The 25,610-nt window shown below is 33.8% G+C and overlaps 2 protein-coding genes across 3 annotated transcripts; one reads left to right on the top strand and one right to left on the bottom strand.

The window, feature by feature from the left end:
- Positions 1-1,000: 1,000 nt before the first annotated feature.
- LOC130654351 (uncharacterized) lies at positions 1,001-13,875 on the bottom strand. Of its 2 annotated transcripts, XM_057456913.1 has the most exons (10): positions 13,447-13,875; positions 12,358-12,909; positions 12,163-12,234; positions 12,009-12,053; positions 11,444-11,772; positions 9,141-9,233; positions 8,955-9,027; positions 6,195-6,370; positions 2,110-2,463; positions 1,001-1,416 (listed from the first exon to the last, which is right to left on the bottom strand). In XM_057456913.1, the coding sequence occupies exons 1-9, from the start codon at positions 13,514-13,516 to the stop codon at positions 2,110-2,112; spliced, it is 1,764 nt and encodes a 587-aa protein (XP_057312896.1). In that variant the 5' UTR covers positions 13,517-13,875; the 3' UTR covers positions 1,001-1,416. The 2 variants fall into 2 exon arrangements, with proteins under 2 accessions (XP_057312896.1, XP_057312897.1); XM_057456914.1 differs by lacking the exons at positions 1,001-1,416; positions 2,110-2,463 and adding an exon at positions 5,368-5,816 and having other exon boundaries at positions 13,447-13,874.
- Positions 10,869-25,578, top strand: LOC130654352 (uncharacterized). The gene is made up of 9 exons (XM_057456915.1): positions 10,869-10,963; positions 16,328-16,358; positions 16,742-16,792; positions 18,248-18,412; positions 19,122-19,195; positions 21,610-21,718; positions 22,006-22,044; positions 24,219-24,257; positions 24,778-25,578. The coding sequence occupies exons 5-9, from the start codon at positions 19,145-19,147 to the stop codon at positions 25,161-25,163; spliced, it is 624 nt and encodes a 207-aa protein (XP_057312898.1). The 5' UTR covers positions 10,869-10,963; positions 16,328-16,358; positions 16,742-16,792; positions 18,248-18,412; positions 19,122-19,144; the 3' UTR covers positions 25,164-25,578.
- Positions 25,579-25,610: the final 32 nt, after the last annotated feature.

The raw sequence follows: 25,610 nt of genomic DNA on the forward strand, positions 1-25,610 counted from the left end.
AATTGTTCTTCCAAAGTTGACAAAAACTTTTTTCCTCCTGTAAATTGTAAAATGCACGGAACTTGTAAACCTTCTCCATCGCCAAGGTTTAATCTATGACTGTATACCTTTCTTGTTAGAATAGAAAAGAAAAAAAACATTTAATAACTCGAAGTATTTTCACTTATCGGCCAAAGTTCGAGTTATTAAATGCCCCGGTAAGTCGAACATTCGATAACTCGAACAATTTTTTTAGTCCCTTGGAGGTTCGATTTATCGGGAGTGTACTGTATATATAAATATTATAATAACCACTGTCTGTCTGTGAACCAGGGTAGTTTCATCCTTGAAAATATGGATTTTTTATTCGAAAGAGGCATTATAATTGCACCTATAATCATAGTAAATATTCTCGCTTAATTAAATTATATTACTTTGTGCTAACAAGCGGCAAGGATGCATGACATAGCGAAGCGGGAAATATGTACGTCAGACGTTCCCTCGTAGAAGAGTTCTTCACAGGCTAACCTCGGACAGACGGTTATATTCGCCTTCCGCCTTCGCTTATATATAGCATTTTGAGTTTCTGTAGCACAAAGTTATAGTCACGCACACACATACAGTCAGAACACGGCTATTAACAAAGAGACTAGCACTTAGCCCGTGGAATAATCCACAGGATCGCCTGTCATTATTTATATATTGCATTTCGTGTTTCCATAGCAAGACTTATTCGTCCAAGTAGACACACGGAATACGGCTATTGTAAAAGAGATGTTCTTAAAAGTAGGATATTTAGCGTAGAGAAGTCTTATAAAAAAAATTTCACTAAAAAAGGCTGTAATCCTTTTTTTGTAAATATATATACATACATGTGCAATGACAATGTTAATTTTTCTATATTTATTACAAAAAAATTTAAAAAATAAATAAATTTTTCTTACATTATTCTCTATTACTTTTACTTTCTCGGGTAAAGTTTTTTACTTTCTCGGGTAAAGTTTACAAAAACATCCAATTGCAGGTGGAGAAAGTAAAACTAATAGCTATGGCCGGGGTCATAAGAGTACGTGTAAAACACGACGGAAATGTAATGTGGGATAAAGCAGTTACTCAATCCTTTTTAATATATATAAGCTCTGGTCGATATTTTTGGGTTTTGTTAGTTTATCGAGTGTTTCCATAATGTTTCACTAAAAACTTTTAGTCTGCAAAACTCTTGATTTCTCTTCCTTCTATACGATCTTGGCTAATAAGTCTATTCAGTTAATTTGTTCATGTTGTCGGACATCCTTTCAGCAACAACATAACCCATAGCGTAATGTCACAAATCTTTTGCTTCAACTCTCGCTCCTTGGGAAATCTACACTTAAGCTGATGGCACAAACCAGAAGGTCCAACTGCTTACTCAGCTTTGAGGTTTATTAACTCCAGCATCTAAAATAAACATACACATTACACATAACAACGATCTTGATATTTTTAACGTAATGTTAATACAATAAATGTGCAAAGCATTTTTAACACCCTTGCAAGAGGTTTCCAAAATCTTCAAACTGCAAGGTTCGGGGACATAAAAAAAAATTCAGTGAGGCTTTTTGCTAATTTTATTTTTTGCTTCATTTAGAGGAACCAAATTACATATCACGCCACTTTAGGGTTCCCACTAGGCATGTAGAAAAAAAGTGAAAGAGTTATATCTAATGTAACAATGTATTGTAAAAAAAGTTATATCTAATATAACAATACATTGAAAAGAAATCGAACTTGAGTCTCACAAATTTTGAATTTCATATCCATTTTAAAGAGCATTTTTTTCTTCGTTTTTATAAAGTCTTTTGCATATAAACACTGCGATAGAACAATAAAATTTAAGGTATACTTCTTTCCAAGTTAAGGCGAACCAATAATTTTGTAAAAACTAAATGCTCATTTGTAAAAAAACATTTTACTTTGAGCGTCGAGACATAGTAAGAAATCTTTTATAATATATCGGTATTAAGTTAGAGTTAATATTGATTCAATTATGATCAGTTTTAACTTAGGGAAGGAGTAAACTTAGGATCGGCGTATTGAGAGCTTTATCAAAGTAAATCTTAATCAACAATTTTAACGCGATATAGAACTTACCTATGTCAACATAACATTGTTTGACCTTGCTCTAGTAGAAATGGTTGACGCCGTCGGCCTTCTGAAACCAGAAAATCCTCCTGGACGTGTAAACCCTGTTGGAACAGTGAGTATTGCGGGACGTGAGGCTCCTGGCGGTAACGAGGGTCTACTACCAGTAAATGGACGTCGACTAACACCAGGTTGTGTAGACATCATCATTGTAGTGCTCCTCCTCTGTGTTGTTGTTGGTCTTTGAGTGATTGGAGCAGGTGAAAACTCGTGTATAACTCTACCATTTAGCGGCTGTATGGGACGTGTGTTGCCACATAATGATAGGAAGTGTTTTCCTTTAGCCTTTTTTATATTCGCAACCTGGACATAAATTGAAAATTCGTTTTATTTCACGTTTTATTGATTCTAATATTAAAGATAATTTGGTTTTTAATCCACCTAGAATTTACATAATTCCAAACATTACGGAGTTTCATACCGCGCAGGTCTGGGCGCTAGCGAAGCGCTTTGTAAGGACAAATTTTTGGCTTGTTTTCATTTCTTTCGATAGCCCAAATAATTTTCATGGTCAGTTTTTCACAACTATTCTGGTTAGTGCTGCGAAAAGAGGCAGAAATGCAAAATCCAGCCTGATGTTTCTTCAACTAATTTTTTACTTTAACTGACGTTTTGCTTTTTAATAACACGTTTAAATGTTGCTAACCCTCTTTGTGGTATATTGACATGGGTAAGATGTTGGAATCGAAGAAAACTTAAATTACAGACTTTTATAGAGAAACAAGAGAAGATATATTGTTGATGTTGGTTTTAGGGGTTAGCTTCCTGTTGCAAGCTACATATACCATACATTTTGTGTTGTGAGGAATAAAGTAATAGTTAAAAAGTAACACTATTCTATCATTATCAGTGCACTTTGGCAAGAAGAAATACAAATTACAGCTAGCTATAGAAAGACTTAAAGGAAGTTTTTTTACAGTAAGCTATAGCTAGCTAGTTAGCTAGCTATACATGGATCTGCAAGTTTGACATGGATTAATGTGGAAGAGCATTTAATAAAGGATTTATTTGCAAGGTATAGCTAACTAGTTATATAAAAAAGAGCACAGATGAAATCGACTGAAAATAAAATACACACTTCAATGATATAATGACTGGCTTTGACTTTTCGTTAGAAATTATTGTATATAAATATTACATAACTAGCTAGGAAGGGATATATATAATAGCATGTTACACTGTATTACTGTGTTCTCAATTTTGGTAAAATGCAAGAATAAATTTAGGCAAGGTCCACTTTTACAATTTTGTGATAACTATAGTAATTTTGGTACATTGACATAAGAAAAATTTGGCAACCGAAAATATTTGACGAAAACAGTTAAAGTCACTAAATTTGTTTAAAAAGTTATTTTCCATTAAATTTGTTTATTTTAACCACAGTATGTTATTTTATTTTTCGCAGCGGTCGAAACTTTGTACTTTACAGATTAAAATTATTCCAATGCAAAATTGAGGCTTAGCAATTTTTAGGACTAAGTTGGTGTTTGAACTGCACTTATGAGTTGAGTGATATTAGAAATGAGTTTTTATGATCCTATTTTTAGCATCTGGGCACTTACCCACCTATATATCTGATTACTGTATGAATAAGGCGATGATATATATGAGTGACCCAGTGTGACCCCTAGCTAGCAAAAACTATAACGAGACAGATACGCCCAGCTTTTTGACAATTTTTAATTTGGTTTATAAAAAATGTAGGTAGCTCCGCCCTGGTTAGTTAAATAAAATTTCTACCAAACACAAAAATAAGAAATTTTGGAATCGTTTTTTAATATTATAGCTATTATAGCTAGGTATCTGTTTAATGAGCATGAAACTATTAGTCTTTCTCTTTTGACTGCCAGCTTTTCATGATGAGTATACCCCACAACTTGAAGCAATTAAATTAATAACAAGTTTAGGTCTTGAACCTTCATAATATACAATCTTATGTCAATACTGCGTATCCTTCCTTTAAATAATTGTAGAATCAATATATCGCACCAGTTTAAAAAGTAAAAATACAAAGTACTGCATGTTTTTCTTAGCAAATGCCTTACACTCTGTGGGGGATATAAAAATTTGTCCCTACAAGCGCTTTGCTAGTGCCCAGACCTGCGTGGTATGAAACTCCGTAATATAACAATTATTTTAAAGTCATTAAGGCTATCCCTTGCCTTTATTAATGTTCATGTACCCTGAAAGTATAAGAAAAAGAGATATCCCCTTATTTTAACACAAGATAAAATTTGTAGAACCTAAGTTAGTTATTAAATTTTTTCTAGATTGGTCTGAGTTGTAAATTTGAAAAATATGACTAGCTAAGTTCAAAAATTCTTCGTCCTGCTACTTTTCGTAACCTGAACCAAAAAAACCATACCCTCCGATCAATCCTCCTGATGTTTCAGGTATATTCTGAATGCTATCTACATAGACAAATAGAATGGGCATGATAAGATTATCTAGAATTAGAGGTATAGGCTAGCATTGCCGACTACCTTTACTACGAATGCTATGGAAAGTCAAATTTTAGGCAGCAAAGAGTAGGCTACTATTACCTGTCTTGTAGATTATAAAAATTATGCAAAGCTAAAATTCAAATTCTTGACACCGTATTTCGAGCTAAGAGAAATTTTTTCAACTTCTTATTGTTTATTGAAAGAAGTGCGGTGCATATCCCAACGCATTTGTTAGCACAAAATACCTCGCCGAAATTACAAACATAACCACAAACGTCTAGAGCATCATAGCCAGTTTTAATAATGCAAGCTGCTTACTTTTGATATTGCAAATATATCTTTATAATTTTTCACTTGAGGAGCTACACACTCTTTTAATAAATGCTATAAATATTGCCCAGCTTTAATTTTCGAGAGATCTTATCTTTCTTAGCGTTGGGTATGTATTTAAAACGTCCTTATTTATATAAAAGTCTATTCGAACATTGATCGCTAATATTTGGAATCACGGAAACACGAAAACAGTGATTCAGGGCTTGTCATATTCTAATGATGTTTTTTATAACATCATTGTTATAAAAACAACAAATTTATACCTAATGGACACCGTGGTACTTTCCCAGAAAAGTTCTATTGGCAAAACTTCACATTCCATCCTTTATAATAATTATAGAGTATGTGTTTTTTAGGTCAAGTCCTAACAGCATGTGAACAAAAGCTAAGCGTTTAGCTTCAATCTCAGGTCTAACATTAAAATAACAAATTCAAACGTTGTTTAAAAATATATTTGTTGATGTGCAGAACGTTCTGCAATTTGTAAAAAAGGTCGTTATTATAAATTGATGAAAGGTTATATACAAAAAAAAGCTAATATGTGTTTTTCTACTAAAACAGTAATTTTTTCTTTTTTGCTGGAGCACCCGTAGTTGAACCCGGTGGTGCACCAGTTGTTGAGCCAGCGCGCGCCGTGGTAGAACCAGCAGCCGCCGTGGTAGAGCCAGCCGCAGACGTTGTCGACGCAATAGCTGCTGTTGTTGGTGCAGCAGTGGTGGACGGTGCGGCTGTTGTAGATGGTGCAGCTGTAGTAGGCGGCGGAGTTGGTGGCTGGCCGACAAATGCGATGATGTTTCTACCATTTCTTGGTTGCACTGGTCGCGCATTTCCACACACTTCTTTTCCACCTTGGGAATGAGCCATTCGGAAGTGAAACAACTGAGATAAAAAGAAGTATTCGCCATTATAACAATGTCATAAGGTTTCTGCTATATGGACTACTAGACTACTTTTATCTAAAGCTCGTACCTTGTATGATAAAAATGTATTTCTTGTGAATATGTGTTGTATATATGTATTGTTTGCAATATCATCTCAGTTGAAATCTTTACTTCGCTATGGATTATTAAACCTAGTTCCTGTCTAACCAAAAAGTAGACTCTCGAATCTATCTAATAATTCGCATACGCCTTTCATTATTTACTAGCTACACGCGTTTACAAAAGTCAACAGATGTGCATTAATCATAAAAAAGCAAATACAACTATCTATGATGCACTAAAAATCTGTCAATATGAAAATGTTCTTTGTTCTCACCTTATCGGGTCCAATTTGGATTGGCCTTTTAAATACAATCCATGTTACAGATTCAAAACATGGCGGAGTAGGTATAGATCCTCTGTACACATATCTTCGTAAATTTGATAAACCTTCTTGTAGCATCGGCAACATTTGTCGAATATTTATACCACTTGGAATATTTACTTCTTGTTCTGTACAAAAAAAAGGAGAAAAAAAGTGTGAAATGTGCAAAGGTAATTATTATTATTAAAGTATTTTCTTAATATTTCTTGTATCTACAATTCTAAATGATAGGCAATCGGATCGAGTTAAAATGTTCAATCTCTTGCACTATGGATGTTTGATTCTTTGAAAACCCTTTACACATTTAAAGAAGAAAAATACAAAAATGAATTTTGTGGTCATTTTCAAAAAAAAACAAAAACAATAAGTATCAAGATGAAAGCTCTTTGGCCATTGTCTCTGAAGATGGCGGACGTCAATAACCGCCACTTAAAAACCTTAGTGAATGAAATTGTCTCAACCAATCAAATTAGACATTTTCTGAAATAAAAGAAGTTGTTCAACATCTTTAAATGTAATAGCTTTTCAAACTATTTGAACCATGGACCAACAAAAATCATATCTCGCCGACGCAGTCAGTCGTAAAAGATTCAATCAAACGCTTCATTTCCATGCGAGGTTCAACCAGTATTGGAGAGAGACGTAGAATAAATGGAAAATCGTCGCAAAGGCTCTAAAACAGGAAGAAACTGACCCAGTTGGCCCTTTGTAAGTGTGTGCTGGTCAAAATGCAGGTTGTGAAGCAGCTATCCATTCACTGCAGTGCATTTTTCATTGAAAAAGATGCTAAGTCATGCTAATTGAGGCGTCCAAAGCCTTTAATTAAATTATAAGAAAGGCGTTTCTCCATAACTTCCAAATCATTTGCCCATCATTTGAAACCTTCACCATGAATTGCTATAACTCGCCTACCCGGTTATTTGTCGGAGGAGGGAAAGAGTTAAAGGAGGACTACGCAAGGAGATCGAATTGCGGTGTTTGTACACGATTGCCATCACTGATCCTGCATACAGTAAAGACACTCGAAGAGGACACAACCAGTACCAAAGCCGCAGGTCACGTCAACAACTTTTTTGGAAGGGTCACAATCAAAGCATTAAAGAGAATGCGGGTCCAGAATACAGCTATCATTAACAGGCAAGTAATCATCGTCAAACCTCATCACTAGAAAGCAGCCCTGGTACGTTTTCACATCACGTAAGAGTGCAAAAAATATACATTTCAGTGGATATTGGCTGAACTATATACCACAAGAACTACATGAACGACAAGATCGACAAGTTCTGTGAACTGCTAGTGCTATCTAAAATTGCAGTTTTTTCTCCCCAAGAAGCATTCACTTGTTTTACTTTAGGTTACCATCATTAGCTTAACCTCTCCGTGCGAATGATATCAAATTTATCGCTGCTTTAACCGGCGGCATTCACCACGGTAAAGTAAAAAGGAAGCTCTTTTTTCTTTCACCCAGCCAAAGTGATTTGGGCATTCTAATATTAAGTAACGTAACAGACCAAGAATTCTTGAACTTGAAAATCTTGACCGAGCGACTGCAGACAAGTATAATTTCCTAAAAATATACGAAAAGTTAATTCGAAATTCAAACACGACAAAGCAAAGCGTTATCTGCAAGAAATTTAACATCATCAGAGATTCGTTATCTGAAAGAAAAAAGAAATTATTGATTTCAGTCATGAATGTGGAGCATCTCTTTGTTTAACGACACTGTCAAATAAAGACTAAGCTATCCAAGTGGACAACAATCCTTCTGGGACCTCATCAAGAATCGTTATGGACACCAATTAAGTCGTCGCGCCAACGAATGTGCTTGTGATTCCCAATTTAATCTAGATCATTTACTGTCGTACAGGAAAATGGTTTCGTTACACTCCGACAAAAACACAATAGAAGATTGGACGGCAAAACTTTTGTCCGAAGTGTGCAAAGACGTGTGTTAAGTCACTTCTAAACCTACTGACAGGTAAACTTATGAGAAAAACAACCTTCAATAGACCAGACGAAGCAAGATTGAACATTGCAGCCAAGATATTTTGGATTACTGACCAGAAAGCAATTTTTGATAAAAGGTTCTTCAACTCCTGATCGCTGAAAGGTACAGAATTACTAAAATTCATAAAGCATGCGAAAGCAATAAAAAAGAAAATAAACGCTATTATAACCGACGAATTTTAGACATAAAGCACGGCTCTTTCATTTCAATCTTGTTCACCGCAATAGGAGTAACGGGGGAGCAGCTATATCTTTTTACAAACGATTAGGCGAGTCACTGGCTGACGAGAGAAAAAAGCATTGATCTCTAACGACAACATGGGTTAGAAGGAAGGTATCTTTATTCTGATGATATCTGTTATCTTGTGTTTCCTTGGTAGTTGAATTTCTTGGAGTAAGGACCATCTGACTTCTTTCCTCGGGCTCACGTGTACAATTATGTACAGTAATATAATATATTTAATTTAGTTTAGCCATACTGCCAACAACAACCTCGTTCGCAGGAAACAAAATTAAGAAAGCAACAGGGAAAGTCTTCAGGGTTTAGCGAAATATTTTTTTAAAATTGCAACAATAAGGCTTGTGGAGGAAAATTAAGTACTACCCGACTTACTTGACATACCCTAAATCCGTCACTGTTAAATGGAATGAATATGAAAAAATATGAAAGAAAACTCTTCGATAATCCGTGAAATATCAACTTACTAGGTTTAGCAATGTTTCCAACATTGACTGCCACTTTTTGAAATTCTGGATTGGGTGGAGCTGCAGGATTTATCTGAAAATATAAATGTTTGATAAAACACTTGCTTTTGAAATTTGCAACGACAGGAATCTTAGTTATAATGGTTTCAAAAAATTTAATAAAAACTACGAACGTGTGTGACAAACCTGTAGAAAAAAAGCTAGAATCGCTAAACCATCTTTCTGTTGCATTGCAACCTTTGGATTTTGGTACTTTTGATTTACAAAAACGAGATGAATCTGTAAAAGAAAAATATTAAATCTTTCAGCTGCTTATTTAATATACAATGTCAACTTTACATCAGTATGATATCAATCTAATTTCTTCGGAATGCCGAGATAGAATGTTAGTGTAGTGTAACTTGAGAGCGCTAATTTTAATACTATCATATTCAAATATAGTTGAACGGAAGTTAAGCAGACAATTTCTATAGATTTAATCTCTCTCGCCTAGCATGTTTGGAGTACAGTTTTCTTGTATGCTTTTGCAACAAAGAAAGATTAATGAAGTGTGTGTATTTAAAAGAACATTGCAACGTCGCAAAAAATCAAATCTAGAAAACGATAATCTAATCTAATGATAAAAAGTACAAAACAAAAAACCCCATTATTTTTAAAATTTTATATATAACATTATTTTTAAAATTTTATATATAACATTTGGTGAGGTTTAAAAACATAAATTATGTTATTCGAATCATCTGCGGATCTTAAAACGTGTTCGCACTTCACACTCGTGTTGAAAATTTAAGCGTTTAAGTTTTATCTTCCAAGATTTGAAAAAAAATTAAGTAAAAGGTGTTTTGCACGATGTAACAAACCATCAGTATCTTCGTAAGAATCATTTACCTTTTTAACAATTAACTTTAAATAGAATTACTGTTTTAAAAAAGTGTCAGTAGTAGAAGATTGCTTTATTTTGTCAAATCTTCAAATACGCCAAAACATTGGAATCTCATGATCCGTATTAAGAAAAAATTCCAACCTTGCAATATTCAAGTACATAATTACATGAATAAAACGACCAGGGAACCAAAAATCTGTTTAATTTACGTGAATTTCCGAATTATATGAGTTCGATTTAAAGGAATCTGAATTACACGAGCTAAACTGTATATAACTTCCAGCAAAAATATCCCGTACGCCCCTAAAAAACGATAGACTTGTATATGAGGTCAAAACTTTGTACATATTTTTTTCAGAAAGAAAATTTACTTCTATTTCTTTGGAAGTTTTTTAGCCATTTCAGCATAAAACAACCCAAACAAAAATCAATAAGTATGAGTCCTAGCAATTAGCAGAAATTTTTGCTTACAGATTATATATCTAAGGGGATATCACATGAGAAAAATCCGTCCGTCAAAACGGACTGGCTCGCTATCATATAAAGAACAAACTGGCCCAACTAACCGGGATGTCACTTCATCAAAGCGACAAAACGGACTCCCCTGTCTATTTTTGCGCATGGTCGAAGATATACAGAAAGCACATGTTTTCTGTCCATTACAAAAATATTAAAGAATAAACTTTTGTCAATGTATTTATTTTATTTTATAAGTTTTTTTACGAAAACAATAATTTTTTCATTAGGAATTTAACTACAAAGTATACACTTTTTATGTAACCTTTTTTAGTCTGTGTTGAGAAAACTTCATATCATAGCAAGCTAATTCTATGTCATTAAGCCCCTAAACTCCATAGAAGTTATTGATTCACTGCACTCAAAAAGTGTTGTTACAACTATTAGGATGTGATTGACTTTTATCACTAGGTACTATTTTAAGGGAAGATGTTCTTTGCGGAAGTATAGATTGCCGAATTTAAATTTACGAATAGACTGCGGTGTTGCATGTAGCGTGGTAGCTCACTTGTGTCTACCATTTTGTTGTTCCAGGAAATTACCATGTGGTTGTTATTGTGATGACACGCATTATCTTATAAAGAAATTTGTAAACATTTCCTGAAAAACAGTAAGTCGTTTTTTCGCTTAGCCCTCTATATAATCGCACATTACCTTGAATTTCGCATTTTTTTCTTTTGTGATATTTTCTTCTGCATGAATTCCTTTCCATTATATTTTAAATGTTGTAAAAGATATGTTTAAGATGTATAAAACTTACTTTTATTTTTTGTTTTTAAAAGGTACTGTACACTGTAGCTAGATGAAATTGCAGTTATCTTTTAAGCAATAGAAACACATTTTCGTAACCCTATTTCCTTCACATGACATTAAATAGTAGAAAATTGATTATGTATTCACTTTGTATTCATTCAGACAAGACTGAAGTAAAACAAACACCACTGAATATGACTGGTGTGATTGAGTGCCTTAAGTCCATGTTGTTTCGTTGTTGTGTTTTTAGTTTTTTGATAACAACACCGTGCAGCCATTCGCAAAATACTGTATACTAACACTATCAGTTTTATAAACAATTCTTTTGAAAACTTACTTCTCCGGCATACTTTTTTCCATCTATTGAATGTTCGGAACCTTGACCTCCTGCACATCCAAAATGCAAATGAAATTGCTTAAATATGTATCTATCTTCTCCCAATACAGCTCCACTTAATAATACTGGACTACCTCCCTGCACATTAAAACCCACAGTCTTTCCAGTATTAACTAATTTTCCTTGGATCGGAGTGCCAGCCTCCATTTGAAAAGCTAATGGACTGTCGAACGGCTTTACAGTTGTGCTGTCAGTAACTATATCTATTGGTGACTGATTAGGTCCGGCACATCGTGGTGATAGTTTATGCCAATTTGCCGGACCATATGCTATAACGTAAGCACAGTACAGTGGTTATTAAGGTAAAAAAAATTTTAAAAATAGAATAGAACCTACTACACATCAAATATACATTAAGACTGCGGGTAGCCATATAGCATGAAAAAGTTGTCGATTCCTTTACTTTAGCCGAAATTGAAGAGGTTTTTTTTATTTTTCTCGATGATTCTCAATACGAGCTACATTATTTAATAGGATAGAACGCAGTGTAAATACGTCATCGTACCTGTGTCACTAGGTTCGTAATCCCATTCTGTCTTTGGTTTTTCTTCTAAATAAGAAAGGTATATTTGTGTATACTTACAATCTCGTGCAAAGGGATAAAGAAGGAGTATCAACGAAATATGATAGGTCTATGCAGTTCCAAGTAAAAGACTTACGAGGTAGTTCTGGTGGTGATGTTTCCACTGGCTCTGGCGGTGGTAGTAGAATAGGAGGATGTATATGTGGGCCTATGCAAAGAAATGAAAAAATTAGTTTTTGTCGTTGTTTTTTCACACAAAAGCTCTTTCAAAAGTTTTCCTTTGTCAAATTTTCTTTATTTATTAATCTCGTGGAATTCTGCATAGACCTACCTGCGTGCACTAATTCGTGTGGTAACTGCCCAAAATGAAGTTGATGATCGATGAAAGGAGGCATCTGCGGATGAAATGGAATAGGAATTGTGATAGGAGGAGGAGGAGGAGGTGGGGGAGGAGGGGGAGGGGGTGGTGGAGGAGGAGGAGGTGCTGGGGTTGGATAATAATAATCTAAATGAACATGAGGGGGCAGTTCCGGGGGTGGTGGAGGTGGAGGTGGTGGTGGTGGTGGTGGTGGAGGTGGTTCTGGAGGATGGTAGTAATCTATATGTACATGAGGTGGTAATGGTGGTGGAGGTGCCGGCTCTGGTGGGGGTGGATCAGGTGGTGGATCTGGTGGGTGATCAGGTGGATGATCGCTATGATGACATGCTACAGCGGGTAGACATATCTCATCAGTACCTGCTGCTCCGTCATTTACAGTAACTGGTATTTTTGGATCGGCTTTTGCACTTGACAAAGAGGAAATATATGCTTGTGGTGAACCACCTTGACCAGGTGGAGGATATTTAACGGATGCAGCTGCACTGGAGCTAACTGAGACTTGACCTAAAATATAAAGCACGCAGCTTGAAAAAAGGGACGTTATTTTATAACATAATTAAGATCTGTAAATCTGCATAAAGGTGATACATTCGCAGGACAAGCATTTTGTCGGTTTTGAGAATAGTCGACAAAGCGAGTTTCCACTATATATAAGATTAAAATAAACGCAGACTAAATAAAAAGAATTTTAGATTACTTTCAGTAGCATTTCCATCTGATGCCTGTAAACTAATCAACACAACTTCTTTGTAAGAAAACCTCTACTTGGTAGAAATAAAATATGGAATGAACCACAAAAAACAGTGGGAAAAACCTTCTTTTCATTTCAAAGGAAAAATAATGCAAATTACCGTGTGCATAGTCAAACAAGATTCGATCATCCCGGTCAACCCACCATGGAGGACATGGGTCTTCGGCACATTGGCAATTATCACAACCTTAAGAAAAAAAAGAGAAAAAGAGAAAGAAGGCAGCATGAGAGGGGGAGGAGAGATCACTTTATTTTTGCAGTTCATTCCTTTTTGATTTCTCGTTACTTACTTCTTGGTGCGGTGTCTAGTAATTGTGCCCAAACAAGAATGTATCCAAGCAACAGCCAATTATATAGCATCTTTCTTTCGTGAAAAGATGATACCAACTGATCTACATATTTACTAACTTAAATATTTCGTGGAAACAGATTTTTCCCTCATGGCGTGCTTAATATTCCTAATTCTTTAATGGCTCTTTTTGTGATTACCTTGATTAGCATTGAGCAATCTTTCTATGCTGAAAAATCTACATAACTCACTTTCTGTATAAATCTAAATTGTTGAAGCATGAAACCTACATGGATGCTCTGTCACGTAGAACGTTGCGCATGCCCAATACGAAAAGGTATTAATTTATTTGACAGAATTAATTGGTTTTATGAAAGTCAAACTTGCGTATGATAAAGTTGCATTAAGAAAGTGCGAATTGCTTAAAGGTATCTGTGAAATCTAAGCAATGCAGTGTTTTCTTATAAAATGTCGAAATTTCAGCCGAGGCTGCATTTGCGTTTTCTAAAACTTTTTTCTTAAATATTCTTATTTGCGTTCGTCCGAAACGTCCGAAAAGATTTGGATAATGATGAATAATTTAGTTATCTTATTACAGAAAAGTGCATGCATACAAATGAAACATCTCCTTCAAAATAATAACTTTCAGACTCGATATTTTTATAAAATAGGTTAAAACATTAAAATATCAGCAAAATACAAATGGAAGACACAAGAAAGGAAAGAAACGTACACAGTTTAAAGCTGCAGATACAATGTTCGGCTTCTGTTTTTGATTTGTTTTGTAAATCTTTTTGTGGAGAGAAGGAAATTAATCTATACAAAAAAACCAGCTGCAAATTAAATACATTTTTTTATATTAGAGCAATATCATAAGAACATGAAGATGTGCCGGAATATAAGAACAAAGTAAGAAATAAAGAAAGGCTAGAAATATAAAGATTTTCTGTTTTTTTACAATGTACTGTAAAATAACCAAAAAAATACCCGATATATATAACAAAATACAATAATTTTAGGCTGAAAATGTAAAAAGAGTCTGTTTTACCTAAACTGTTGCAGCGAATCGGATAAAAAATTCGGCTAACAAAAAGAAACTTTTATTTCGGAAAAAATTATCGACGATATTTTCCAGTTTCGTCCATAGCTCATTGTTGGCTGATTATATTTTTTTCAGTGTTTTATATAATTGAAAAAAGTGCGTTATTCCTAGAAAATAAATACCTTATTACAGGAAATTAACGAATCATGAAATCAATGTTGTTTGATCTTTTTCCGCGTGCGCTCTTGAACCAATCCACGCGAAGGTAATAGGTATATTAACTCTTAAAAAACAAAGGTCGTTTGAAACAACGGATGTTATTTATGCAGTGGAAGACGCCAGAAGTACTATTACTGCCAACAGATCAAAACATTGTATTTGATTGTGTGTGTACGGTCGCTACAAATGCTTGAGTCACTTTGAATTGAATTGTTAGAACTGTCATTAATTTTCTGCAGGGTAAATTTGGAAATTTCAAAGGAGTGAAGTGTCAGGGAGCCTACCACAAAATATGGATTTTAAGATACATGCGAGTCAAGTTACAGATACTGTCAACAGCTATTTCGTGAAATAGTAAAAAAAAAAAATTATTGACAAATTTATTCATAGTGGGTTCTTGCTGAAAAGCATTTTGTACACAATTTGATTTTCTTACATTATCACTCTTTCCTCAAAAAATTACTTTTTAATTATTTAATTCATCTAATATCACCGAAATAATATCAAAATAATCTGACTAGTTAGCACTTAACTAAATTATCTGGTGATTATATCATATATTATTAATATAATCGTTCTTTTTGTGTCTGGCAATGTCATCTAATCATATCTATGATATCTAGTGCAACCTATATATCGCACCTTCCCCCTTGTTACAACTTCGTTAAGATCACGGTAAGAGTATATTGTGGCCGATGTTAATGGCGTCAATCTGCGCTTTTATTTAACGTTGCATCGCGTTATATTGCGTTATATTGCGTTGTATTGCTTTGTATCGTGTTGTTATCACCGTGAATAATTTTATGTCTCAATTTTGCATATGAAATGATTCTTTAAGGGAAGATATACATCAATGCTGCAAAAAAATTTTCAACGACAAAGTTGGTTTTTGTCTGATAAAACCGATTTAAAAAATCCGATAAGTTTCTTTAGCAAATCCTTACAAATTTCTTATAAGTTTCCCTTGCACGTGCATTTTAATCCAATTTGTGTTTTTTTTCGCGCTCAACGGAGTTTTTGAACCAATTAAACCTCTTAACACTTTGGCACGTGAACAGCTTTGCCTCATCCTCCACCCTTTCGCCTGACGTCATTTTAAAACCACGGCCTAAAACAATACAAATTAAGTTTGACGCCAATTTAAGTACAGTAATTCAAATTAATTTATGTTTCCAGTGTTCTGGTTTTCACACTGTTTCTAATGACGTGGATTAAGTAACTTTGAAACCACCCTTGTTCTCCTTCATGACGTCAGAAACTTTTCTATCCATCCTTACAACCACAAATAACTTAAAGTGAAATCAAAACATATGTTTATTCAACTTCATTCAAAACATAGATGCACCAAGTGTTGTTATTGTGCATGTTGCAGTTGCGAATTAGATTGTGATACAGTTAGCCAGCTCTTTTTCTACAATGGAAACAGCCAGAGTATTAGCTGGAGTTGTGTATCTGCAACTTTTCAATGTTATGGAATGTCATTCAAATAAAGTAAGTTATAAAGGACAATCTTGATCTCCTGATGTTTTATCCTTGTTGTTGTTGTTGTTTGTGTTGTGTATAGCGTCTATTTACATTTTCATTTGATTTTAGAGTCTATTACGTTTTCATTTGCTTTTAGGGTTTAAGCGTACATTTGGGTAACGTGAAAGGTAATGTTGTGATTACATTGTTTGTGAAGATCCAGGTATAATTCTAAAGTATATGTACTATATTTCGAGTGGATTCTACTTTGCAAATCTTGGAATTCAAGTTTGCCTAAAACCCAGACACATATAAGTTTAGAAACCTTTAGTGTTTAATTCAACATGATAGAAAACACAGAGAGCAGAATTGGATTACATTCTTACTGCCCTTCAATGTGTCCGACCAATCACTTAGTCATCTGGCCTTTACATGACTTACAACTGAAAACTGGTAAAATGCTTTCCTTTGATGGACAAAAATCAACAGAAACAGCAGATCAAACGTGAATTTTTTGCATTCAAACGTGCACTTCAAATATCTCTCAAATAACATTTTTTTATTTTTTTAGATGATAATATTTGCAACAGAACTGCGTTCTTCAATAAATATGTGGTCCAAGGTAAACAAAACATCTTGTTAGTGAAAATGACGCTGCGTATAAGTTACAATGAATAATATGTTAAGTAAAATAAAAGACAGCTTTAAAAATTTTTATTTAATATCACAAAGCTTCAACAGATAAAATTAAGTTTACTGAAACAAGTAACTGCGCATCCTTTATGTACCAACGTTTAAACGTCACCCAAGGGTTCATAATAATCTAAAATTCTTACATCTATATTGGCACTTATACAGGACGTAAATAGATAAAATAAAATACCACGTGATGCCATATCTATGCAAAGTCAATTTAAAGAGAGTTTTTTTTATCATACTTAAAATGCCTCTAATACTTTCCGTTCAAATGAATTATGTGGTGCTTTTATAATGTTACTCCATGTAAAGGAATGACCTGCATTTTTAACAACATGCGTAGCTGGCTCTGCTTTTCCAGCCATCTTCTCATGCCCTTTCATCGCGATTCGAAATTTCTAACGTTTTCGCCGATTTTGCTACTTCACTCCACAAGAGTATAAGCCCTCGTAAATTTGAATATGACACGAAGAAGTTATTAAATAATATGTTGTTTAAATTTAAACTTTCAGCTTACCTTAAGGGTGTTAATTTTCGCTAATTCTTCAAATTGAATTTACACCAATTTTTTTTTCTATTTTACCTAGAACCCCATATATAAAATATATATATATATATGTGAATTTTAACTTTAGCAGTCTTTATTTAATATCTCCGTTGAAAATGGTATAAATTGAGAAACAAAATGTCATCAAATCCTTTTTTTTCGCGGAATATTAGCACTTTTGGCAAGTGTTTACTTCGCGAAAATTGCTTTTTTTATGGGGAACTTTCTTACATAATTTTTTAATTTCGCATTAAATGTAAACACCGATTCAATGTATGACGTGTATATCTAATTATGTCACTCACAGGGGTTAAAAACACAACAATGCACGATTCCCGAATTACATGTTTTTTGAAATTTTAAAATTTTGATGCTTTGACTTTAAGATCACATTACGCAATAATTAATTGGTTACCTTAATCCAAAATGTTAAAATGTTGTTTTGGTGGTGTTAATGTTACTGGCAGAGTCTCCTTAATTCTCAACTCTTACTAATAAGCCTCGGTTGCAAGCAGAGATTATTTAGTACAAATTTAAATCTCAAAGTTTAACATTTTATCAAGTTTCAGGTGAGGATTTTAAAAATCAGTTTTATTTCGTTTGAAAAAGTTGAGAAATAGCAGCGGTACATCAAAGAAAACTAATTCGGGAAAGGTGTATTGTTCCCAAAACTTGCTTTAAAAGCTAAACTTGCTTTAAAAGCTATATGTAATTTTCATACGACAGCAAACGTGATTAAAACATAAGGAAAAGTTTGATTTTGATAAGTGCACCAGCGTAACTGAACAAACAGAAACGTAAATTCTGTCTGTTGATGTATTTTATTTTTTTTAGATGTAAAAATTGATCGAAACGAACGACTACTAATTTCTAAACAATGTGCGGCGAATTTATCGTGTGGCGTGCCAACATTGACGTTGTATTATGCTCAAAATACTGAAACTAAAAAATTCTACTTTTACGTCTCGCTATCAGATCTGTTGCTGCAGAAATTTAAAGGTTTGCGTTTGTAAATCTCTTATATTCATTAAATCTAAGTTCGATTCTTCCGAGGAATTATAAAAAGTAAATTAAGATCGGTTAGAAGCAATTTTACTAGAGAACGAGATCTCTATCATCTGACAAATGATTCATCGCAACTTAGATATCATTTGAAATCTCTTGTGAAGTCAGTCTCACAAGGTTCATATTCTGAATGAACTATGATATGCTTACATATAAATACCAGTAATACCAGTGATACGCTATACATGTCATATTCTTTATGTGTCTACTCATTTTGAATGTTGATAAAATTTAGTGAACAAAATCAATGAAAATATATAGCTTTACGACAGAAATTTATATGATCTTCTAGTATATGCAGAGTCCCTGCAAATGGAAGAGGTTTGCCCTCCAAGGTGGGCAAATCCATGTTCATAAATTTCAATATTCTTAGATGATCTAAACAGCCCTACTTGTACAGGACCAAATTCTGTCAGAATGAGACTACACCTCTCCCCACCCCTAAGAACAATATGAGATGGTTGGTTAAATAGGAAAGGTTGTCTGGAGTCTACAGGCACTGTTGTTTCAACACAAAGTTACAATTTTTAAGCACATATTATAACTATATTTACTCTTGCCCTTTCTGCACAGTTGCTATTCTAACATTGTGATATTTAATATATTTCATATTATTATAATATTATTTTCTTTTTTACATAAGATTGTTGGGGATATCTCCTAGAAATGAAAACACAAGCAGGAGTAGACAATTTTTATTTCAACTTTGAAAACAAGGTAATCATTTTTCTTTCTTGCAAAATTTATTAAATTACACTGGCGAGATAACTCTTGGATTCGCTGTGGTTGCAGATGTTTTCAGAAACCGTAAGTTTTCGACTTAGAATATTGGAAAAAAATATGTTGAGATAAGACAGTTGGTTTCAAAGTTCGCCACCACAAGTAATTGTTTAGGCTATTTTTATATTAGATTCACACATTTTGAACTTGTCAAATTTCACTTGTTAATGTCTACAATGGACTTATTTAGTTAAATCCAAATCCCTAAAATGTGATGATTGCTGTTGACGTTAGCATAGTCATTTGTCACAATTTTGGCGGCTCTCGTAGGCCCTGACGTGGATTATTTTGGTGAGCAGGCGTGCTAGTGAATGTGACTAGCAACCTAACTCTGTCTGCCTGGCCTACGTGTGTGCATCAGTAGTAACTCTGCAGCTGCCTCCGGCTGCAGACCATTGACTGCTTCACACTTTTGTCCATATTTAAGAAATGAGTCTTTGTCGCAAAATCTTTGTCCAAGTTTTTGAAGATGCTACAGGCAAATGTATTCAGATTAAAAAGAAATACAATCTTTTTGGGACATTGGAAGCACGAGCATCAAGGTTTAAAAAACACCGCCCTTTTTACGCCGTATTTAACTCCGCAGATTTTGGCCTAACACTCTTTGGAATCGTACTTTACGTCACTCATTGAGTAAAAAAAGAATAAAAACCCGTGATACAAACTGATTTTAATTTTATTTTTATTGGACTTACTTCCTTTAAGTTCATAATTGTCCTGTTTATTTTCAGTAGGGTTATGGGTTGTTTTTTTGTTGTTTTTTTGCCACTTTCTGGTGGACCTTGAACTTCACAACTTTCATAAACTGTGAAATTAGAAAGCATATCCTTCCGTCACTAAAAAATCATCATCCATTTCTATAATATTTCTCCCGTACACTCCGCCATCTTTAAAAAACACGAAATAAACAACAAACAAACGAGTTTTGGCGCTTAAAAAATCATGCACTGCGATCATATAATTTATGCGAAAGTAGCTATGTAAAACGGCTAATTTTATTATTTTATGCGCGAGATTTCAAATTATTTCCTTACAGAATTCGATCAAAGAATAATACAGCAATCTGTAAGTCGGCAATGGATGGTGTCCATGGAAACTACTAAGATGTATGTCCTTCTATCTTTAAACCCTCTTGGTGCTATATACAAGAATTTTCAGTAAAAAAATGGTTAAAAAGTCCATATTGATGCGGCAGGATCTGTTGAGGTCACCATTTATAGGTTTATATCATTTTAGTACATTTGAGGACCAGCGTGGTGGTAATTTATTTACCTTCGGAAGTGCGGATATGATTTTTTTCAACAGTGAATATTATGATAGTAGTTGTTGATAATTGTATTGAAGTGATCTAGTTGATCGGTTCGTCTACGAGTAATCACATCGTCCACAAAACGTTTCTAAAAATTTGGTTTACTCAGTTTAACCGTTTTTTCTCAAGTTTTGTGAGAAATATGCTTGAGAAGGTCACAGATAAGGGATCACCCATGGCATATCCAACCTATTGTTTGTAATACATTGATTGGAAAATGAGAGTGCTTTCCGTTGACAGCTTCAAAATGAGGCGTTGTAAAAGTCAAGCAACTGCAAGAGGAATTTTTTTATGTTTGTACATTTCGTCTAGGATGTATTCTTTGATGAACTAACGGCATCGTGTCATAAGATACATATTCTTTATTCGATTCGAGAGTTGACTGCGTTTTACCATACATGGGAAGTGCTGTGTGCTCTGTAGGATGTATTCATTCTCAGCATAGAGTTGTTTCAGACCCTGAGATGACTTACGCTGCGTTGTACATACACGTACCAGTTTGAGCAATTATTGGACGAAAATTAAGCGAATCCAATAAAATAATGCTTGAAAGAAAACCAGAATTTTTTCCGTACTATATAATTGAGCTAATCTTTAGTGTTTCAGGTGATTTAAAGTCTTATCACATTTTTTAGCAAAGCTTTTATCAAATTCTATCAACGTTTTCAGGCAAGATGTTCCTCCTATTTTTTTTTAACATTTTTGGTCACCAAAATAAAGGCAAAAAAAAAACGTTAAATTTACTTTAATATACCTTTTATAAAGTTTCGGCGTTCTTTACGCCGATCTCTTTAGCGCAAGCCTAAAGTACGCCACTAAGTAATAGAACACCACTAAGGGCGACAGAATAAAAGCGATACAGTTTTGCATCACCCCTTCTGCGCGTGCGCAGATCCGTTTCAAACCAGGTTCGACTTAGGCCGATCCAGCTAAACGGTAGCCAGCCTCAATTTTAAATTTTTCTAGACAATTGATTTGTTTTTAATATCAGTGAGAGATTAACTTGCATGTTTTTTCTCAGTACTTAGAAAGTTTTTTTTAGAGTGATACCCATGCTCAGCTTGTATATGTTAAACCAAATGTTTCGTATCAAATTACTCTGACCACATTTCCAAATGGAGAGTACAGTTGGGTGAACATCAGAGGACCAAGTAAGCAAATAATTCTTGCACAATGTTTGCGCTCTCTTTGCCACTGAAAATAAATCTCAGACGGTCTTGATTAGCGACAGTTAATGAAAAATTTGATTGAGTATCCCTCGTACCATGCTTATGAAATGTTAGAAATCCAAGTACTGTATTTCTAATTTCTTTAAATGTTCACATTGGTTATTTATAACACGGCTTGCCTTGTCTAGCTTTTCTGCGTTTTTTTCTCAATATCTTTTCTACCACTACAATAAGTAAACATATCTTTAAAACTTTGTGCCAATTTTTAGGTTTGTGTGAAAATAGAATCCTCACTGATATGCTGCAAAGTAAGTTGGGTGTTTGTTTTACGATAATATTTCATAAATCCTGGCCAAAAAAAAGCATTCAAAGTTTAAGAGCAAGGAAGGTTCAGCCAAATTCGATGAAAAAGTATTTTTGGTTATGAATTGCCACAAAGTAAGAAACACAACATTCACATTGGAATGACTTTTTTTTAACTATAATTTTCCCTTTTTTTAAAAAAAAAAGCATATCACCAATTTTAGTGCTTTCACCTTTATTTTTTTTCTTTATTTTCTTCTTTTTGAATCGATTTTTCAAATTATTGTGGTCTGGCGTTTATAATATTCTCTGTTGTCCATAAAAGTTTGCACGTGTTTATTGCTCTTAATGCAAAATCCATATATTTTTGATCTATTTATTGTCGTTAAAACGATTCCACCAGCCAACATCCTCATTATAGACAATACAGGTCCGTCCTATTTTGATATCTGTGTTTCAAAAGCACTTATTTCAAAAACATTAGAAAGTATAAACATTATAGCTGTGATGATGTTTTTCTTTTTTCTTAGTTTTTTTTTGTTTGACTGTGAAATCAAACAAAAGTTTTGTTTCTATGTTTAAGATGTATGATGTAGTAAAAAAATTAAAAATTACTTTAACCTCATTCATGTGCTGTCAACAATTACGCCTGCTTAGAAGCTTTTATGTTCCTCTCCGTTTTGTTCCACGGAAATTTTTCTGAAATCGGAAAACAGCGTAACAGTATATCATGAACCGTGTAAACAGGCCATTATTTCACCATCGAACTTTGAATGTTTTAATAAATTTGATCTATGTTATAAACAAGAGGTAATCATTCTTAACTGGGATGGCCGTGGGTAGAGGAAATTGAAAACTCTTCACTTATTCAATTTATTTTAAACCCCTCCCAATTTGAAATTTAATTTTCTCCATCAGATGGTAATTAAAGAATCTTCAGGTAAAATTCATTTTCCAACCTTTTTCGAAATTGTTAGACTAGAATTTAGAATTACTGATTCGTCTAACTATCCCTAACCTCAGAACCATTGGCAACACGATGCAACAAGAGCACGACATAACAAAAATATAGAACAGAATAAATCACAACATTTCTTGTATAAAGAAGTTTCGGCTTAATTATCGGTCCGATTCGGACAAACGGGAGCTCGCCGTTTTAGATATTTTCTCATTAGAAAACCTTATTGTTCATATCCGAAGTGAATCGGTAAGTAAATCGGTCCTGTGTGCCAAGACATGAGAAGAAAGTCTATTTATACATAGCACGTTATCTTTGGGGTTTTATAGACACTTTAAGAAAAGAAATGAGTACGAAAAAAATGTTTGCAAGAGAAAAGAGTGCAAAATTGATGTTTGCGTGTTGATGTCGTGTATGGAAACCAAATTTTTTTAATATTACAAGCGATTAGAAATATTCTTCCTGTTCTAAAAAAGGAGATAAAGAGAGAAATATTAAAATTTGTAAAGTTTGACTGTATTTCGCTATAAAACAGGAATAATTCACTAAATAAATCCTTTGTTTGGTCTTGTTGTCGTTTCTTTTCTTACTTACAATACACGTTTCCCGAATTACATGTTTTTTAAAATTTTAGAATTTTGATGTTTTGACTTTCAGATCATATTCAGCATCATCCGGCATGCGAAAATGCTGTTTTGGTGGTGTTAATGTTACGGTTAAAAATCTTCTTAATTTTCTACTTGTGCTAATAAGCCTCCGTTTCAAGCAGAGTTCAATTAACACAAAATTAAAAACCTGTTATAGTAACAGGTTGTTTGTTGAATGTATGAATCTGAAGATTTCACATTTATCAAGTTTCAGTTGAGGATTTTAAAAATCACATTCATTTCGTTTGAAAAAGTTGAAAATGTTGACATGATTGTTCAAGAACACAACTGCTGAGACCCATTAGCCAAAAGCACTCATTTTTTCATATAATTTTTGAAACAAAGTGTGAGGAAAAATTCCAAAGAACAAAATATGGAACTGAATTTAAAGTTGTTTTTACTATGAAGAACAAAGTAAAAATGATTAAGGCTTAAAATGGCTTTAAACATTAAAACAGTCAGCCTTTGTCAGTTTTTACTGTTTTTGTAAAAATACGTACAGAGCCGTTGAAAGATGTCGTGTCGTGGTGTTGTGAAGATGTTTGTAATATTTTTTTTATATATATGTCAACAGAAGTGAATGAATTATTGAGAAACTGTCCCAACGATGCCAGTAAGTGGTTTTGCTTTTGCTTTTCCATTCAACCATGTTTTAAATGTTACGTTGCAGATACCCAAATTTTGATAACAGGGTTATTGCTTTTTTTATCAGCATTCCTGCACACAGGATGCTCTCTGTTCGTGCACTTCTTTGATGTAGAACACGGACTTATTGTGGTCAAATCTTCAAATAAGGAATCTTAATTAAACAAAACTTTTAAGCAAAAACACGTGAAAATGCAACTAAATGACAAAGATTAACCAGTGTCTAAAAGATTAAAGATATAATAAAAAGAATTCTTTGGAAAATCCAGTCCTGAATTTATGAAGGTTTGGACCACAAAAACGGCACCATTTCATAATGTACACCATTCCATAATGGCTGCATAATCTGAATACTAGCCCGTGGTTGGTTTAACCAATATCATGACCCGTTCCTGTCCTCGATAACATTAGTCTAAGATACTTAATAACAAATGCTCAAACCATATAGTACTGTTCTTGTCAAACAAGTGTGTATATTTACGTTTCAGCATTCGATGAACGACTTGAGGTAGCAGAAAATGTTTGTTTGCTGTATCCTGATTCGATAAGACAACAACACTATGCAGTTACATACCTACTCTCCGAAGAGAATTGCCACCTGGTATTAACAAAACCAAAACCAAGTTTTATGTCAGCTGTACAAAACAAAAAACCTTTAGAATTGGTCATCCCTTTGGGAATAACATCTTTTTTATTATTTTTATTTGTCTTATATACTTTGGTAAATTTGATCAAAAAGAAAATGACTACTATGGTGACATCCACAAGTAATGATCATCTGCTACAAGCCCAGAGTAACGTACATTACACAACAGAGCAAGACCCCCAAAAAGGTGTAGTGACAACATCATTTTTCAAGTCCGAGGACGTGTGATGATTCTCCTTGCGTGGGCCAACGTGGAATCTATTTTATGTGCCCACTAAAAATAACGTTATGTACATATTGTTTTCGTATATTGTGATAAGTTTAATTTTTTTATTGATTTGCAAGTCACTCCCTGTATAATATTCAATAATAGGGATCCAGCTTCACACCTTTATTTACTTTCCAAATTTTATTTTTACACTTTAGTTATGATGATAAACATATTTTAATTACATCTTCTGCATATATTTCATTGTAAATAAAACAGCTGTGGATCAGGTCTAACCCGATTTGTCAGAATCGATGAGTAAAATAACGACCATCTGCTTAAGGAAATACGATTAGTACTGTATGTACAAAAAGAGAAAACGTCAAAAGAATAATTAAAAGTTAATTATTTATTCTATATTGGAGTTGTTTATTGTTGTTATTGTTGTTGTTTTTTCTTGAATGGAG

Source organism: Hydractinia symbiolongicarpus, chromosome 8, assembly GCF_029227915.1.
Source record: "Hydractinia symbiolongicarpus strain clone_291-10 chromosome 8, HSymV2.1, whole genome shotgun sequence".
Taxonomy (NCBI): Eukaryota; Metazoa; Cnidaria; class Hydrozoa; order Anthoathecata; family Hydractiniidae; genus Hydractinia; species Hydractinia symbiolongicarpus.

Excerpts from the sequence above, each read along its gene's own strand:
- LOC130654351 (XM_057456913.1), bottom strand. The coding sequence starts at position 13,516 with ATGCTATATAATTGGCTGTTGCTTGGATACATTCTTGTTTGGGCACAA. Across the intron at positions 9,234-11,443 it reads GAAAAAAGTATGCCGGAGAA|ATTCATCTCGTTTTTGTAAA; the intron begins GTAAGTTTTCAA and ends TTTCTTTTACAG. Across the intron at positions 6,371-8,954 it reads TGGAAACATTGCTAAACCTA|AACAAGAAGTAAATATTCCA; the intron begins GTAAGTTGATAT and ends TTTTTTGTACAG.
- LOC130654352 (XM_057456915.1), top strand. The coding sequence starts at position 19,145 with ATGAAAACACAAGCAGGAGTAGACAATTTTTATTTCAACTTTGAAAAC. Across the intron at positions 21,719-22,005 it reads GGTGAACATCAGAGGACCAA|GTTTGTGTGAAAATAGAATC; the intron begins GTAAGCAAATAA and ends GCCAATTTTTAG. Across the intron at positions 22,045-24,218 it reads CCTCACTGATATGCTGCAAA|AAGTGAATGAATTATTGAGA; the intron begins GTAAGTTGGGTG and ends ATATGTCAACAG.